The 19879-nt window shown below is 40.2% G+C and overlaps 1 protein-coding gene across 1 annotated transcript in view; it reads right to left on the bottom strand.

Annotated features, from left to right (window-relative positions):
- LOC117956788 (ephrin type-A receptor 7-like) overlaps nucleotides 1-19879 on the bottom strand; it is a 134350-nt gene that overhangs the window by 28579 nt on the left and 85892 nt on the right. Inside the window, exons 5-6 of the mRNA XM_034892044.1 lie at nucleotides 15326-15655; nucleotides 929-1053 (exon numbers count right to left, since the gene is read on the bottom strand). Of these exons, the coding sequence (XP_034747935.1) occupies nucleotides 929-1053; nucleotides 15326-15655 (455 nt within the window). The remainder of the gene's footprint in view (nucleotides 1-928; nucleotides 1054-15325; nucleotides 15656-19879) is intronic.

Below are 19879 nucleotides of genomic sequence, written 5' to 3' on the forward strand. Positions count from 1 at the left end.
TAATGGAATCTTACAAAAGGGTTAGGAAAGGGTTGTAAAAATACCCAATATCCAAAGAAACACAACACAACAGCGGTCAGTATATCACTACTCCTAGTTACCCTTGTTTTAAGTTTCTATTCTCTTTACATGTTTCATCACGACTGTTAGCTTGGTTTACCAACTGAAACTCAAATAATACTGGATTTTTAGTTTCGATTCTTATTTTAATATTTAAGAGTTTAGAAAAAAATGCTTTATACAGAAACATATTCCATAAAGAAAAATAATATATAATAATATATTTTTTTTTTAAATCATTAAAAGGGACCCACCATCAATGTTACACAAGAAGTTCAGTTTACTCGTCCTAAAGACTTCTACCTCAGACTGTGAAAGCAGGTTAAGGGAGGATCTAATGAAAGACACTATCGAGTTGCATCATTATACGGGACACTTGTTCGGTCTCTGCTACTGTGATTTTGACAATTTTTTTTCTCTTGGGAGATTCCCCCAGCCTGTCTATGGTCCCCCAGTGGATAGAAATGGCTACATGTGTAAACCGAGCCCTGGGTATCCTGCTCTGCCTTTGAGAAAAGGAAAGCTCAGATGGGCTGATCTGGAATCTTGCCCCTTATGAGACAAGGCTACCTCCCCTTTCTCTGCTTTGCCAGCCCAGAGAATTTGGCACGCTCATGAGAAAGAGACATCATGGGTTTCAAACGAGCAAAGTGGCAGTTGGTCGAGGCCACACTCCCACCCTCCACCTTGCCTCCCTCTCTCCTCCTTATATATTTCTTTGTTGCTTCCCTCCATTTGGTTGCTGGACTTTTTTTTTTTTTTTACACAATTTATATCAAGAACAAACATGACAAATGAAGGTTAGAGATGTAGCAGAAAAACATCAGTGAAAAACAATGATGTAGACAGATTGTACCAGTGGATTTACCTTCTCATAGTATTTGACCTCATATTCAGTGCGGCTGCTGTTTGGGTAAGAAGGCTCCCTCCACACCAAGGTTATACCCTTCTGCTCGATCTTCTCTGCTCGCAGGTCACTGATCAGAGATTGTGCTACAAAGTCAAGAAGAGAGAGACAGAAAGAAAAGAGTTTGGGGATTCCAGTCTCATACAATATAAATACAATAGCTCGAGGAGTTTTCTTGAGGACATCAGAAAGAGTGTTTCTCTGCTGTATTCCCAGTTTTTACACAATGCTTGAAAGTGCAGGCAAAAGTCAAGGTAGGAAGAGTGAATTGTCTTACGAGGAAGAATTTGCTGAAAAAAAAAAAGCAGGACAACAGAAGAAAGAATCAAATCTGGATTGTGGGCATAAGAGGACAGTGGGGGAAGTCCAACAAGGATATAAGGAGAGAATAGGAACAAAGGGAGTGAAAGTAGAGGACTTTGCAGGTAGCAGAGAGGTAACGGATTAATTATTAAAGCTGAGTTGTGTCAGAGAAGGCAGCTTCATTGCATTCCGTGAATGGACAAACACTGGGCGTGTGTGTGCTTGTGTGTGTGTAGAGAAACTCCATCAGTTAGCCTGGACTCCTTGTTTCCTCTTAGAGTCTCTCAATTAAACTGACCTCAGAACTTTTTCTGACTCAATCTAGAAGAGCCGGAGTGAAATTGAGCCTGACGGATATTTCATCTCTTATTGATCACAAATAAAGGAACAAAATTGAAGATGAATTATACCGTACAAAGCTTTCTAAATTTAGATGCAGTGTGTAATGGCGCAACTCGCTAAGCAAACAATTTCATTACTGAGAAAAGATTAGTTCTTTGTTTTTCTGTCAACAAATGACAGGCAGCACATAGTATGATAATCGGCAAGCACCACTCTTGCTTACTTGCTAATTATGCTGTGTATAATGAAGTAGTAAAATAGGTTGTCACTCCAAAATAGTAAGAAAAATAAAGGGGTACAGTACGCTTAGTGAAAAGGCCTTTATGTTTGGGAGGAGCGCTGACATTAAGGCCATTAGGGTTGATTTTAGTGGCAGGGGAGTGTAAGGGGTGTTTCCTGTCATCTTTTTTTGTACTGGATCAAAATTTTCAGTTTTTGAATTTCAAAAATACATGATTCTCAGGATTTTTTTTTATGCCATTAAATGTACCTTTCCTTGTTTCTTGACATTTCTTTCTGTCCCTGATTGTCTTCTGTTTTTATTCTATCCTTTCTCATTCTCCTCTCAGTCACCCCATCAGTTGGCAGCTCCTCTTTCTTGCTCTTCTCACTTCCTGACCTTTAACCACCAATTCATCCCTTTCCTCTGTGAAAACAGCCTCACTAATGAATATGTTCTGCCTGTCACTCACAGATGAGTGAAACCACACACACACACACACACACACACACACACACACACACACACACACACAAAGTCTGTGTAGCTCCTTCAGTTCTCTTGAACAGCAGGATAATAAAGTCATTTTAGGCGGCAGATCAAAGAAACAATCTGTCTCTCACTGCCTGTCTATCGGTGTGGGTTTTTATGTCTGAAAACAGGTATTATCCATTATTTATGGTGACTTCTGTGTATTTTTGTACCACTGCATTTTATGACCGCCCAATCAAGTTGAATAAAGAAGGAAGAAAACCTAGGTCGAATGATGAGACCAGCATGTGTGTACCTGTATGTGCATGTGTGTCTCTCTTACTTGTGTCCAGTAATAAAGTGGCTCAGTACTTATAAAAAACAAAAGAAATGCAATTCCAAATCATAAAGGGAAATCTAGTGAGCAGGTTAACAATTCTACTAAGTAATTCTACAATTCTGTTCAGGCTACTGCTTATGCAAATAAAGCAAAACATTCTAATACATTATATCATATACATTCATGCACAACACCTAGTTAGAGTTACCCAACATTTTCCTTGTTTTGCTGATCTTTGAGAAGATCCAGTAAATTCAGTTTGGTGTCCATTGTTATTTAGAGAAAAGTAGAAATAAAGTACCTGAAATCGTATATGATAACATAACTGGTTTGGTTTGAGGGGGCACTAACAAAACAGTAATTCCATGCCTGAATGTGAAAAAACTTTAAAATAGACATACATAAATAAATAAACATTAAGTGTTCAGAAAAAGCTAATTGTTCCAATTAGTGGCATTTTGAAAGTATGAAAACTTTGCTTTAAGGCATCCAGTCATTGTAATATACCCACATAATGCAACATAAGCGACAGGCATAAACAGTAAGCTGAAGGGGGAGAGTAGTTATAGGAAAAAAGAAAGACACTGAAGGAGATGGAAACAGGCTAATTAAGAGTATAGAGGAATAAATAAACACTTGCAGAGCAATTATTCTTTATGATTAATGAATAAGTACAGGCATTTACTATATAATGTAGAGGAAATAGACTGGAGCCTAGCTCATAAAATAATAAAGCAATTACTTCCACAGTACAAGGGGGGGGAGACAACAAGACAAAGGACAAACATTTTGAGAAAAAGAGAGCGGAGCTAGGTAGTTGATGAAATGAAAGGTTAAAGTTAAAGAAAGTTCTAGACAATAACTGCAGCCTAGTGTTTGCTTTTTTCCTTCCTTGTGTGTTGAACTGTGCACAGGACTGGGGCCTTCCTCCAAACCAACCAAAACACATCGCAGCTTAATCTGACACATACAAATCAGGTGAGCATGAGTTCTCTATTGATACACACACAATACCCCCAAATGCACTGGTTAAAGTGGTGTTGAAATGTGCCAGACAGAAGCAGTGTCTGAACTGTGAGTACAATTTCTAAACCCTTGAGGAATTTACTATAAACCACAGATGGAGAAGAAGAGACACTTTATTGATCCCCAAGGGGGAAATTACATTTTTACACTCTGTTGCTACATTACACTTTACACACAGGCCCAAAATACACACACATGCACAAACAGGACCTATACATGCGCTTTTTAGAGAGTGTGTGAGGGGCTACCCATGAAGGGTGACCAAGCAGATGGGGGTTCGGTGCCTTGGTCCGCACAAGGATTTGAACTATAAACCCTTCGGTTCCCAAGCAAAGGTCTTACAGACTGAGGTACCACTGCGCCAAACAGCCCATATTCTGTAAGTGTGACACAATATGTACACTATTACATATCAGACTTTCGTATTAAACTGGAAGGGACTTTTCGTAAGGCCTTAAAAAAATCTTTTGTAGCTTCTACAACATATTTCCATATTTAATGAAATTATAATGTAATAAGAACCAGGATTTGACTTTGCTATTTTGTTATCTACCATATTGTCTAGACAATGTCTTCTAGGAAAAAGTTGGAAACAACTATGGAAGCAATGGTTAGCATGTGGATATATTAGTTTGCAAGACATACACACACAATCAGTTGGCATAAGTTTAGATACTGTGCGCCAACCACTTCAACACACACACAGCACAAACAAGAGTGTATGGCAGCAAATGGCGGGTAGTGCTGGTTTTGCCGTTTCATTTGAGAGGAAAAAATCAATGCCGACTGCTGTGTGAAATGGCTTTTGCACTCAAACATGTACACACAGACACACACACATACAATTGCACAATGATTTTCACAATATAGAAGAGGTGATGGCCTTGTGGGCAATAAGCTTCTCCAGCTTTGCTGTGGAAGTACGCAGCAGACGTTTTCAAAGCCTCATCACACAGCAGAAATGGCATGGCAGACACACTGATAGGCACTCGTCACAAAGACACACAGCTCCTGATAAGATCCAGTATGAAAGCTTTGCTGTAAACATACCAATCACTGCTAGAGATAATGATCTTTAGACTTCAAAGGGACACTATGATGAGAGCAAAAAAGGGAGTCATGAGGAAGCATAATAGAGTTTGGTCAAACTTCCTAGACTGTGAGTACAAGCCAGGGCTGGGTACCATTCAGGTTTTTTAGATCAGATTTCAGCTGCCGTAAACATGAAAAAAAATTGTATTTTAAGATTCTGTCTGGTTAAAAGGAAAATATGAATATTCTCTATATTGTCATGCACTGGTTAAGTATTTCTTATGTTTTACTTTGGATGCACATTTAGCTTATTCTCTTAAGTCATGACCACTGCTGGGAGCAAAAAAGAATATGCGCACCACAATGCAATGAAGGCATTCCTATGTTAGATAAACCCCATACCCTGTATTAATTTCCAGTGGTAATAACTGTTTGCCTTTCAAAGTTCTAGCCATAGTCCGTCATATTGCAAACTCAGTGCATGCCTAATCAGCAATAAGGACAGAAGCACACATTCTCCAAACTTGCCTTCAGAAATCAAAAAGGTTGAATTTGGAAAAGCACTTTTCTTAACAAATCCTTAGATCCTTAAAGAGGGTTAGAACCAGTTCTCAATTCTCATTCCTGCAGACACTGGGGGTTATGTGACAGATCTGTCCTCAGGTCTCTATGGCAGGTAGATGTATGAATAGACTGTGGCACAAAATGGCAGCCGCTGCTGTAGGCTCTTGCATGCATGTTTAGAGGCAGCCGAGGTGCATCTGGCATCTCTGTGGCGTTATCAAAGGAGACAGGCAGAGGAGCTGCTCTCCCCACGGGCGTCGGCACATGCAGTGCTGTACATCTCACAGTCATTCTAACTTTTCCTCTCTTTCTTTTCGTCACAGGTTCCTCTATTGCCGTCTCTCCTTATCCAGCCATTTCCCTAACACAGCTCAGCCTCCATCTCTGTTCTCGGGGAATCCACTGTTCCCCCCCAGGCCTGTTTGTGCCTCTGCTGAGATGACATCCATCTTGTAAGGAGGGGTGTCTCATTGTTCTACTTCTCACCACCTCCCCCTTGGTGTGTAACTTTACACGCTCCTGTGTGCCTTTGCATATTAAAGAGGGAGTTGTATGTGTGTTTGGAATAAATAGTTAAGATGGTGGAGAGTGTGTAGCTATAAGTCGTATAGGCAGGAATGATTGAGAGAGCGGCATCTGCCAGGTCTGTTTGTGATCATAGGGTTGATGGGAAGCAAGAGCGTCATTCCTCTGGGCACAGCACTACTGGCTTCTCCTGGGGATAAATGGATAGTGCAACGATTTATGTGACTGACAGCGGAGGAGTGGGAACATTTAGTTTCTTATGGTTAGGCTGTCCCTGTGGCTTTTTATACACCTGCTGTCACATGCATTTCTGTCAGTGGTTCCAAAATCCCAGTGGAGTGTGCATGTGCATTAATAAAGCTTTTAAATGGCTAAGTAGTTGTTAAAGTATTTTTACTCATTTGAACTTGACAGTAACGTGTACATCTTGGATCAATGCACAAAGCTTATCAGGAAATGAATAATGTGCCTTGTATTTATTGCAGTTCCAGATTTCACTCAGATTTTCAAATATCCTGCTGACAGACTTCAATCTGAAGCCAGAATCCACGGCTGCACACTTTCAACTGTAATTTCTGTGGAGAAACACTGCAGTTTCCCCTTAGATGTTATCCATAAAGCAATTTCTTCCTGTCATTCACATGCATGTACTGACAGAATTAAGCACACAAGCTCACTGACGTAAGAAAAGAGACTAGTTGTTATGGTAGCTGTTAGTATTATTTAGTAATATACTACAACATAATAGTGTGGAAAATAAAGAAAATATTCACTATTATAGCTTTAAAGCATCCTTTAAATGCATTCAAATCAGTTTCTATAATATCTTTGTATTAAACACAGTTAATCTTTCTTTAAACTGAATGACTATCTGAAAGGTGGATGACTAAAGTAGGCTGGGATGTAAAAACATTTAGAGGATTCAAGACTACTCTGTTTAAAATGTCAACATCTTTATTCCCGATTCCGCAGGTGGTTATATGTGCATGCATGTGATTGCATCCTGATCTAATGATGTTGTATAGAAGAGCACCTACCACACGCAGGTCTCAGTATCTTGCAGCAGGTCTTGCGGTTTTAATCTGTGCCTAGCGGCCTGCCTCAGCAGTGGAGTGCTATCTGGCAACTTGTCCCCGTTCACAACTCAGTCTAATCTGCCCTATCAGCATCCAGCCGCCTGGACGCCTCATCCTGAACAGACACACACAATTATTCAGCTCTGCTAAAAGAGCAGTAGGTTAGTTAAAATGATATTATCTAGGATCATGCTTCAAAGGCGAGGCAAGCATATTCAGCCAGGATCAGGTATTATCTGTGGTTCTTGTCATTCATATCAGTAAAGGAAAAAAAGAGGAGGGGAGATGTTTAGAGGGAAAGGGTGCAGTAAACACACACACACACACACACAGAGCGGGAGAGGGGGAGGAATGGTGCAGTGAAGACACCTGGATAGGGCACATTTCCATCTAAACTGCAAGATTATACAGTATGTTGTCTGGATCCACCTAGGTGCGTGCACGCGTTTGTCTGGATGTGTGTGTTTGTGTAACAGAGAGGAGCGACTCAGTGATGGAATGATTAAATGTGTCAGTCATTTGGTGGGTGGTTGAGAAAAATGTTGGAGCAGAGAGCTAACAAACATGCGGGACAGAGTCTCTTGCTGTACGACATATTCCAAAGGGCCCGATCAACCTTATCCAGCTGTGCAAAAACATCAGATCCTGAATATAAGCCTTCAATGAAACAATGACCTATTTCTGTACATAAGAGGATAATTTTAAGAAGTTGCACATCATCTTAATAAAAAAACTATTACTGTACCTTGTTGGCCGAGACTTTACAGCTTACAAATATGTCAAATCTGGCATCCCACACTTCCACCATGAGACAGCGACAAGGACCGGCTTGCTTCAACTGCTCTTGACAGCTGCTCACCAACTGATTCTGAACACTCTTCTAGCCCAGTGTGCTTTAGCCTATAGGCAGAGGCATGGTCTGATCATGACACATTTGTCAAGCCAGACAGATTCTGCCCAGAGCTTGCAAGAAATGAAAAACACACACTCCCAAAAGACACCTCCACCCCCACCCACCCATACGCAAACGCTTGGCTAAGAAGGTGAACAAAGCTCTATTAGTATTTGCCCTAACAGACTGTAAGGAAAACAAATGCTTGCACACATACACCCACACTTCTCCATCATCTTTACTTTACATCAGACAAGTCCAATTTATTGAGAGGAGGTGATCTCATGTAGTACATTGCAGTGCTAGGGAAAGTACTCAGATTTTTTACTTAAGTAAATATACTACAACATGCAAGTAAAAGTCCTTTAATGAAAATGCCACTAAAGTGAAAGTATTATTAGCAAACTGAGCTAAAAGAATCAAAAGTAAAAGTACTCAAAATTCAGAAAAGGTAGAAATCTGCAAGTACTATTATATATCAGATTAATACTACTGAAGCATCAACCACATCACGTTTCTACAGTATAGTATATACATGTACAATTGTCAAGTTCAGTACTTGAGTAACTGTACTCAGAGATCAAGTAAAGAATAAAAGATCCTACTGTAAATGCTAAGACAACAACATGCATTGTTTTGTCCTTTGTTAAATGCATAATATGACAACGTAAAGAATACTAAGACGCTGTAAAAAAATGTGTGAATACTGTACACAGTCTTGCACAAAAATATGCTGTATATATTGTTTTAAAGAAATCTGTTTGAAAATGATGTGAAAGAGGCCCAGTGTAGTTGTCCATGTGTACAACCTGCTGGTGTATTAGAGAGGAGTACACTGTCATTCAGTAAGACAGCTGCATCTCTACACAACTTTTTCTGTTTCTCTTTTGTACAGCAGGGTGCTGCCAACCTCCCCTCTGCTCCCCTCCAGCAACAAACCCCACAAAAAAAACAAAGATGACACACACAAAAACACAGCCGAGCTCTTTCAAGAGAATCCCGATAAAGACCTCAAAACGTATTAGACCAAGAAAATTAGACATAAGAATGACTTTTGAAGTTTGAACTTTTCTTACTAGTCTCTTTGCGACGATACAAGATTTTGTTTTCTCCTGTTCGTCTTCCCTCCTGGGTTTGACAAAAAAAGAGCATCAAAGACAGCCCTCAAGCCTTTTATAGCACTCTGAGTGTGAGGATAACATGTGCATGTGCTTCATCCACTACTTCCAAGCTTTGTTTTTGTTCCTAAGTGAACACCACAATTCCCCGAACAACAAGTAACAGCCTGTAAGTCCACATACAGAGCACACATACTAAAGACCACGAGAGTGCCTCTTCATAGACTCCAATTATAAGCCAAGAGGTAGGCAATTAAAATTCCCATCACAGGGTGTAAAAGTGTCTTAAGTGGCTCGGCTATAGTCCTGAAAAGTAGCTTGATGACTCTATTCATTTGGTGCCTGCTGAAGCCTCACCTTCCCATCACTTCTAATTAAGGAGGCAAAGAGGATCCAAACGCCTCTATGCAGAGGACTGGAGGTGGGGAAGAGGGGAGAGAAGGTGGAGAGATGTGAAAAAAGGGTATTGGAAACTGAATGACAAAGAAATAGAGATTGGTATGTTGACAGTTGAGGTGCAGAATTTTTTCTCTCTGTCCTGACGCAGACAAGGTGTGATCACAAATTAATTCAGACTCAGACTTACAAATATTCCAACAGTCAAACTAAAACGTGTACTCAGAAGTCAATTACAGTATTAAGAAAATCATGAGGTGTTACATCAAGACAGAGAAAAATCTAACTTTTTTCAGTTTGGACTCCCTTATTTCCTATTTCTCAATTTTGGCAATTTTACTTTTGCTATTTTAAGTTAATTTAGCTGACAATGCTGTTATTTTACTTAAGCACAATTTTAAATGCAGGGCTTTTACTGGAGTGATGTGTAGTGTAAAGTTCTGTGCTATTTGTACTTTTAGTTCACTAAAAGATCTGAGAGTTTCTCCCACCACACCATATATCCTGAGCAACTCATCTTACTTTACCTTGCTTGGTTCTACTCATTTTTGACTCTGTGTTACTCTTCTATTGCTTCCTTTTTATCTCAAGACCGTACCCACTCCTCTCATCTCCTGCCTTCTATCCACATAAAATAACTTGTAAATGTAATACGTATTGGTTTAAACCACCAGATAGCTCCAGATAGTTCAGACAAAAAAGTTTTAACTGTTTGCACATCATTTCTGAAGAAAAACATGTATTCTTGCTTTCACTCTCCACCACATGCCTCCTTTCCTCTCCACCCAGAAGGCATTCTGCTCACAATGCTACACCGCTCACCTCTCCCCATCCCTTCACTTCTATATTCATCCCTCTCTCCTCTCCTCCCTTTATGCATCCACATCTCATGCACATGTAACTCCGTGGGGACCAGCCATCTAAAGCCCGGCCAGTAATCCTCTCAGGATATTGAAATGCCAATCCTTCCTCCTCCCTGACCCGCACCTCCACCCCCATCTCTAAAGCCTTCCTGCAACCCTCTCTTCTTCCCTGCCTCAGCTAAAGCGCTTTGGATGTACCACTGGGGGCCAAGACATTCAACCCAAGTGTGTTCTGAACATACACACACAAAATACACATACACTGATGCAGAGGCCAGATGTCATAATCGCATCCTTTCTTGTCCATGTACAAATCAAGCATGCACAAAGCGTATTGCACGCAAGCATGGTAAAAAACACATATGAAAATGCAATTATACACATGTGGCCTTGTGCATGCAAAACAGACTCTCTCTCTCTCACACACACACACACACACACACACACACACAGTACATGCATGCCTCATCCACAGCTGGATAAGGGTTCCCATGAGCCAGGGGCAGAACTGATCCCCCATTTACCCAGACCATGCTGCGTCTCCTCACCCAACTCCAGTCATGTTTCCCTCTCTCCTCTTCCCTTTTCTTCATTCCCTTCTTGACACGCCATACAAAACTCCCCCTGCCCCTTGGTGGCCTGGAGAGTCCTGATAAAACCCCATTTGCTTGGGAGAAATCCACTTCTCTAATGTGCAAGAATTTGCTTCGAAGAGATGCTTTCAAAGAATTCAATTGGATTTGGTTTAAATGGAAGGGTTTTAATGTCACTTGATTTAAAATAGTTTTCATCCACAAAGAAAGACAATAAAATATGCATAGTAATTTAAATTGACCCTGTGTCTACAGTCTCTGTGTGGTTAGGATGTTTTGTCCATAATTCAGCACCCATTAGGACCTTCTCTCCCCATGTCAGACTGTGCCCCTAAATCCTTAAGCTTTCTTGGCCCTAAACCATACCACCCGCTGCTAACAAGCTTACTGTGCCCAGAAAAATAAATATGGTACAGAAAGAGGAGATGGGGAAAGAGTTGTAGAGAGGATAGAAGGAAGCAGAGTGTTGAGGAGGAAGAGGGTAACAGTGATTATGTCAAGACTTGCAGCGAGAGAAAGAGAACATGGTGGAATAAGTGGTTGTGGATGAAGTGGCAGGAGGGGGGGGAGAAGAGGAGGAGGGAGAGAAATTACAATCTAAGAATAGTGAGTTTATGTAGAGAGCAGGAAAGGATAAGGTGGGGAAATGAGGAAGGAAATAGATGGTAAAAAAAGAAGAGATCGGAACACAGAGGGAAGGAGGGAAAAAAAGAGTGTAAGGTAATAAAGTGATGATGAGGTGGAAAGAGAGAAAGGAAAAGTGAGAGTGTGTGCATGTGTGAGAGTGTGTTTGTGTGGGTGTGCGTGTGTGTGTGTGTGTGTGTTATTGTGTGTGTTTGCATTGTTCCATATCCCTGCTGCAGTATTCATAAAGGTCAGTGAGTTTTGATGGTGTAAAGTCTTGGTGTGTAGGCGCACACACATGTACAGACATAAGTTTGAGGTCTGTGTGGGGATGTTTTTTTCAATTCTGTACCTGACCTGACTGCACAGGATTTCCCATTATGGCCTGCTCCTGCAGATGCACTAACCCACTTCATAGTGCATAGAGACACTGGTCACTCTTAACCCCCCTAAAAAATCTATTCTATTGGGCTCATCTTGCAGCGTAAAAAAGACATGCAGAGTCCTGATAGAACTTTTAGGCCAAAAAACATTATGGGCCAGTTCCTGTTTGTCTGGTTTTGTTCATCTCCTATGGCAAAAGATATCAAATGCCGAAACGGTAGACATGTAGAAGAATTGAAAATGTTTATGGATCAGATATGAATCTGAGGTGCCATTATGTTTTTTTGATTTTCACTGATATTCTTATAAAAATCTTACTACTAGTATGGCATTGACTTATTCGCAAATGTGTATTAGACACGGACATTCACAAAGCCTTAATTCACTTGACCCTGAGGAAGAGCTGTTCATTGAGTAGAGCAGGTAAGAGGGTCTAGGTGACTTTTGATTGGTTAGCTGTTGATCTGAACCACGTGCTCCTGGTCTTGTGTGGATATCAGAGGTATTTGAGCAAAAGCTGGCATGTGAAAATTCCTAAAGCACATTTCAAAATCAAATCAAAATGTATGCTCCGTCATTCTCTCTTTCACTCAAACTCACGCGCACACATATACACTCACACACACACACACACACACACACACACACACACACACACACACACACACACACACACACACACCAAACGTCAGCCTAAATCCTCCCTGACACAGAAAGTCTTCTGAAACCCTGCAAACACACTCCCCTAACCCCTTGTCCAATCCCTTTGGATGACACGGTTAGCGGGACAACTCACACCCTAATACCCCATAATAACCCCAAATCAACGCCATGGCAACTGCTGACAAGACAAACAGACACAGACACAGAAGGGGGAGATAAAAGGAAAAAAGGTTGAGAGAACTGTGGGGACAAGAAAAATAATCACCACAGGTTTGTCCTTTTCTGATATAGTGTCCCTAACCTTGGAGCTCAGGGGTTGAAACCAACTTAATCCCTTTAGGAAGTTGGAGACTGCTAAGTTGTAGCTTGTTAGCCATGTTTGTGTCAGCGGTACTATCATAGGTAGGGTCTAGTGTGAGTCAACTCATATTCTTGTAAAATAATTGTCAAAAGCATAGGGCTTTGTTTCACATTTCCAGACGTATCTCCACAGAGCTGTGCATTAAGGTCTGGCTACACCACACCACATTCTGACACGCCATCTGTACTTTGTCCACAGTGATCCCCACCAATCGGTCCTTAAACGTTAGATAGTAAATGCCGTTAACATAGTCTTTGTAAGTCTTTACAATGACTCTGCAAAAAAAAACAAGCTGGTCTGCATAATTGCAAAAACAAAATTTTCTTAAAACTTTTTTGCTGGCTCAAAGTTTGTTGTTGTTTTCCAAAGCTAAGTGATTTTGAGAATACCAACACACAGAAAGCAGAAGGTGAGGGACATCTGGCGAGTGATGTCAGGCAATTATCCTGGAAATGTATTTAAGTTGATCCAGATCCAGGTTGGCCATAACATCTTGTGTTGCGTTGAGTCCTTAATTTATCTGTAAGATTTTACCTGAAGGTCTCTACTGTAGATAAGAGTGACATGACACTGTCATGACATATGAACCCTAACCAAACCATAACTTTTCATGACATTATCTCATAAACGTTTAAGACTTGTTTATAATGTTTATGTTTAAGTGTAGATACCTTCAAGTAAAGTGTAACCAAATAATCTTTCTTGCTCCTAGTGGTCAAATAATGCTATATGCAGCTTCAAGTTGAAAACATTATTCGTGGAATGCAAGCATGCTGAATTGGGTAACTACAAGATAAAAAAATAACTCTTGTCTTTGCAAAATCAAATTACATTTCTAGTAAAATATTGCAGTCTGAAGCTTAAGGAAGCGACCTTGATATAAACTCTTAATCACATGTCACTGATCTTTCACAATACAGAGATCCGATGCATACTTCATCCACATAAAGCTGTCCTTTAGCCGCTCACTGACCCGTCCAGTTGTTACATAAAATTTACAGTTGACCAACAATAGAATCTGCCACTGAGAGACACACACATATAAATACTCTCAACATAAATCTCCTTAAAGCTATCTTTGTACAACCAGAGGCACAATATCAGCCATAAACCCCACTTTTAACATTTAAAAGACTCAATCCATGTTTTTACTTTGTACTTAACACCTCTTACTTCCTTAAAGTAATAAAGTGAGAGTCTATCATGACAAAACATTCATTAATTATTCATTACTCATTCATTCATTATGTAGCTCATTTTCTCTAGCTAATTTCCAATCAGTGGCAAAACACTCACCATTCTCACTTTCTCATTCTTTTACCTGCTTCCTTCGTTCAGCACATTTCAGACTAATACTTATTTCAGCATTTTTAAGAGTAAACAAGCTTTTTTTAAACAGTAGGTGACAGGTAAATAAATGTGTGCATTTGTGTATTAGAGAGTGTTTGTCGGCATTCAAGCCAGAATGGGGTCTTGTACATTGTGTGTGTGTGTGTGTGTGTGTGCATGTTTGGTCTTTTCACACTTGAGCTCCTCCAAATAGTGCTGCTGCAGAGCTGGTTGACAGGGCTACTTGGCAAAGTGCTTTTCAAGCCCCTGGCTAATGGCCTGCTGAAGACTTCTGCTGATGAAAACGAGATCCCCTCTACCAAGCGAGACATTTAACTCTGTCTGCAATGAGGGGCAGAGTATAAGGGAGGAGTATGTGTCGCTATGAGCATACACACAAATGAACATCAGTCTTCCGGATGAACATCTGGTTTTGAATGCCTCTGTATGTGTGTGTACACTACTGTATGGTGATTTATGCATGTTGAGAAGCTAAATAAATTGCAAGCGTATTCAAAGGTCACTGTGTGTCTGAGAGTGTGCATAAATCTATTTATGTACAAAGTCATACACAGCAACTGCAAGTGTGCATATGTATCTATGTCTGTGAATGTATAAACATACATACATGCACTTTGTTGTTCATTTGTGTGTGTGTGTGTGTGTGTGTGTGTGTGTGTGTGTGTGTGTGTGTGGGGGTAGGTATAAGAAGCCAATTCTTGCTGAATTGACAAATGTGTCCACTATGGTTATAAAATTAATTTTTACGTAACAAAACCTTAAAGGTCAGAGGTGTTTTTCACAAAGCTAAGGCCATTCATTTATTGTGCAAAGTTATTTTGCTTTAGCCTTGTAGTAAACAGAACGCAAAATCAGTCCCAGCTGGGTTTCAAATATTAGCATAATCTTTAGCAATACAAAATGAATATTCTGAAAAACAAATTCAGTCAAATCAGCAACATCCTTGGACTTCTTCAAAATATGGCCTACTAGAAGATATTCAAATTGAGAAACACTTACAGTGCGAGCTAATATAAAATTCATTTTCAGCTGAGCCGTGTGCTGGTTCTTTCTTTTTAGAAATGCAGTGTGACCTCATTCTTGCTCAGCTGTTGGTTTCCTGACTGAGCAGGCTTGTGCTTAAAATGTAAAATGCCTTTTTCTTGCACATGCTGTCATGTGTGTGAATTTGTTTAATGCGTGTGGTTATTTTTAAAGGTGAAACTTGGGACTCACCAGGTAAGCTTGTGGACACGTTGACCTGGGTGTAGAATCTCTTGTTGGGCAGCAGCTCTGACACTCCGTTCAAGGCTTCGATGGTGAACGTGTAGTTGGTGTTGGGCAGAAGATTGACCACAGTCACCGTTCTTTCTGTCAGGCCAACCTGCTGAGGCACAAAGCCAACACTCGCCCCGCATGGCTCGCACTGCCTCCCAACGCACCTCCGGCACCCTACACTGTAGGTCAGATCCACCCTGCCTCCTGTGTCGGATGGTGCGGCCCACTCCAAGATCAGTGTGGACTGCTTCAGGGTGTAGACCAAGTCTCTGGGCGGGGATGGGGGCCCTGAAGAGACAAAAGTAAGAAAATTACATTTTATATGTTACAGCCCTGAGGAATGTTTTTTTTTTTTTCTACACACCCAGAATTAGAGAGAGAAAATATGTACTCCTCTTTTGAAAACATCAATAGTTAATAATCAAACACATCTTCACTTCTGCAATTGGTATGAACTAGTGGTGTCAGTTAAACGCGTTATTAATGGTGTTAACCAAACCCATTTTAACATCAGATTAATGTTCTTTTTGGCCTAGCAAATTTGTAGTTTTTTTTTAAACATGCTGTAACGTTAGAAAAACTACAACACAACACCAGATCTAGGTAGACCAGAAACAAAGCAACAGGCACGCCGCACACACTTGTTTGGGCTTGCAAGACGGCCAAAGAGTAGATACGTTTCAGTGGATGGCGAGTGCAAGTGCGAGAAGCCAATATTGAGGCCAATAAGATTCTGAATGGAATGTTTACTTTTTATAAGTTGTTAAATGGTTCCATTTACAAGACCAAAGTGATCGGTGTGTTTTGTCGTTGTGAACTGAGCTATCTTCGCAGCACGTCCAGTCTGAAATAGCACTTGATGGCCAAGCACACAGCTGATTTGAATTCTCAGCCCCCTTGACACAGTATTTTGGTCTAAAATGTGTGATTAATTGCGATTAATTGCGAGTTAACTATAACATTAATGTGATTAATTTAAATTAAATATTTTAATCGTTTGACAGCACTATTATAAAGCAATTGAAATTGACAAAAAGATTTTACACTATGACTAATTATGTCACTACAAGCAATATCTGTGACACACACTGAAGTGATCATAGCAGCAGCAGCATTCTTTACTCCTAAACATTGCACTCAAAGACTACTTCCTACTATCCACTTATTTTAATCTCTGTAACTGTGAAGCTGGGCATTTCTGTAAAAAAAGGGGCTTTTATAAAACTTTAAAAAATATATATGTCAATAACATGTTTAACTGTTACATAGTACCTGTATGATTTTAAGAGACTACTTAAACATTTTGCTGAAGCTTGACCTTGTCTCACATGATGGGCTTGTCACATTACAATAATCCTGTTTTATCCAGGATTTGGTGATGAAAAACAATTGGTTTAATTAAATCCATTTGAACCTTAATCGAAATAGGCGATTAAAAATGTAGAGTTGTTGTTGAGGTACATCATTATATGCTGCAGTATTTTTGGTTTAGCAGCGAGAGTCAAAAAAACATGGAGGAGGGATTATTGACGATGCAGACTAAAAGCAGTAGCTGTGTGTTTTGATGATTTACAGTGACATTAGCTTTTGTTTGAACATGTGCGTGCACGAGCATGCATAACAAATATGTTATGTGCTAATGTCAACAGTGCTGCTGGAACAAATCCTCCATTTACCATCAGTAAATGAAGGTGAGTTCAAACAGAAAATGCTTTTAACTCTCCTGGAACACTAATCGGATTTCATAAGACGGTTGTGATATGTCAAATGTATCCCAAGAGTCTGAGCTGCATACTACAAAGTCTGCTTACAAAGTCTATGAAGCACTTCAGGGTTTGGCTCCTCAGTACATTTCTGACTTGCTCACCAGTTACAACCCGATGAGGCCTCCCAGTTCATCAGGAAGAGGTCTTCTAGTTGATTGTGGTGGTGCTTTGGAATTTTATTGCTGATTGATTTGGTTTTTTTGTTCTACTCTTGCTTTCAATATATTCTTATATTTGCGTTGTTTATGCAACCTATGGGCTCATGTTTATACTTCTATTTTTTCTGTCAATGTAAAGCACTTTACGTGTTATCAAAATGTATAATATACAAAGAATTGCCATGGCCCGTATTATAAAGGCTGTGTATGTGTGGTGTGATGCTTGAGGCAAAACATGGAACTCTAACAGTGTGTCTCTGGATCATAGCCAATATAGACCACTTTCTGATGCACAGGGCTTTGCATGTTATGTAAAAACCACACCATCACACGTGACAAAAAAAGTTAAAATAAAAATATACAGTCCAGTATTTGAAGGTCTGTAAGATGTCAGGCTGGAGGACTGTCTCTTATCACTAAATCAGTATCCTGACTGACCGGTGCCATTTCCCACTGGTTCTTGCACACATAGGCTGAATAAAGCTACGGTCCATCAAAGGCCATGAATTTTGTATGTGTCCATGTATGTGTGCCTATGTGCTGTGTAATGAATAAGTGAAGGTGTGCTGCTCTGTGCGTGCTGTCAAACACGTCACATACCACAGCTGAGTCCCGCTCCCAAACACACATGGAGCACAGAGTTACATAAGCCGTGAGAACATTTAGTGAGTGAACACGCTAACACACACATTTGATGTAGCCACAGCTGGGCCTTTTATTCACATCTCTCTCTACTTGGGTACTTTATCTGCCTAGCACTCCCTCTTTCACTTAAAGTTTCCCTTTTTTCTCTAATCATCTATAAATCTGAGTTATTAAAAGTTTGACCTCCCAGCTTTCTTATTCCTCTTTTTCCTATTTTTTGCCCTCCTTTCACTCTCCATCTGTGTCCATATTCCATCTCCCCCACCCCTGTGTGAACCAAATGACTCTATGACTCCCTCTCCATTGCAGGACCAACACACTGAATCAAAACTTGCTCTTGATGTTGTGTTTACAGTATTGCCATTACAGCCCATGAAGAGTCTGCATGCATGTTGTCCCTGAGCCAGAAGCTAAGACCAAACGTTTGATTGAAAAGGGAAAGACTTTAATGACTCAAAAAATAAGTCAATTGTTGGACTCCATTTTCCATGTGTGTGTCTCAAATAGTCATCACTAACAATGATAAAGAATGGAATGGAATTATTACAAGATGAATCTCATTTGTAATAGTGTTCTGTGTGTTCTCTTAAGTTTTTCAAAAAGATTCTTAAAACAAGAAGAGTTTATTATTTCAAGGGGACCGCAGTGGCTTCTAACTGTGGCAAACAGAGTAGTACCTCCTAGGCATGAATGGCAAAGGGAAAAGACTAAAATTACACTGGTATTATTCTTTAATTGCTGAGATAATAAGGTGCGCATATCAAACCTCATTCATCTGACAAACTCTCCCTTTTTCTTCTATTCTTCTGATTCTAGATTAATCAAGCTCCCTCTCTTTTTGTCTCTTTCTCCATCCGTACCATGCAGTGGATTAGCCGAATCGGGGGATGATCATAATTACAGAATCAATAGTGTAATTAATGTGGTCATTAGGCTGCTATAAATGTTATCACACCGGGATCCGAAAGCTCAGCGATCAATATTGTAATTACACCCCTCCATCACAGTTACCATAAAAGCCATGATAACCTATACACACACATATATATGTATATGTATACACGTGAATAAATGTGAATGTATACAAACACACACACACACACACACACACACACACACACACACACACAAACCTTGTGACCCTACTGTTTTACTGCCCTGAGTTCTCACAGAATAAAGAGCCCATTATTCCTCCATCTAATTACTGAGCTATATCAATAGGCTGTTCTCCATGCAGAAATCAATAGGGCTACCCTGTATGGTCTTTGTCTTACTGGCCTCGTAGTGCCTCTTCATTGGAGAAGAACGGCATTCAGGTATGTGAGAAGGGGTGAAAGAAGGTAAGAGATGAGGGATGAACGGATAATAGTGGGCAGTGGGGATGAGATCATAGATTTGGTCGCTTGAGGATAGAGGGATGAGCTTTCAGTTTAACAAAGGCAAGAAGAATGGGGTAATAACACTCATGAATGAAAGGATGAAGAGGAAGGGAAATGTGAAGAGGCAGTTAGGTAGAAAGAAGAGGGATGAGAGGCCGAGAAAAGACGACAGAGAGAGAGAAAGGAGGAAGATGCGTGGGAATTGGTGAAAAAAATGGGGTGGTCCGGTAAAGGGGTGGATAATGGATATAGAGCAGGAAATAGATATTTAATGTCAGAATAAAAGGTATGGGCAAATGGAGAGAATGTAGAAGGTTAAGCCAAAAGATGGAGAAATTGGAGTGATGGGCTTTTTGGACGAATATGTGGACCTAATGGAAGGGGGGATGAAGGATGGGTGGGTGATAAAAAGGATAAAGGGTAAGAGGCACAGACAATGGGTGCAGTGGATGGATACATAATGTGTGTATACTATTAGATGAAACAGAAGAGGGTGTAAGCACCGGTCGGGAGTGAAAAAGTCCATCTTAAAACTAAAAATGAAGAAAATTTACATAACACGTA

Source organism: Etheostoma cragini, chromosome 14 (assembly GCF_013103735.1).
Source record: "Etheostoma cragini isolate CJK2018 chromosome 14, CSU_Ecrag_1.0, whole genome shotgun sequence".
Classification (NCBI taxonomy): Eukaryota; Metazoa; Chordata; class Actinopteri; order Perciformes; family Percidae; genus Etheostoma; species Etheostoma cragini.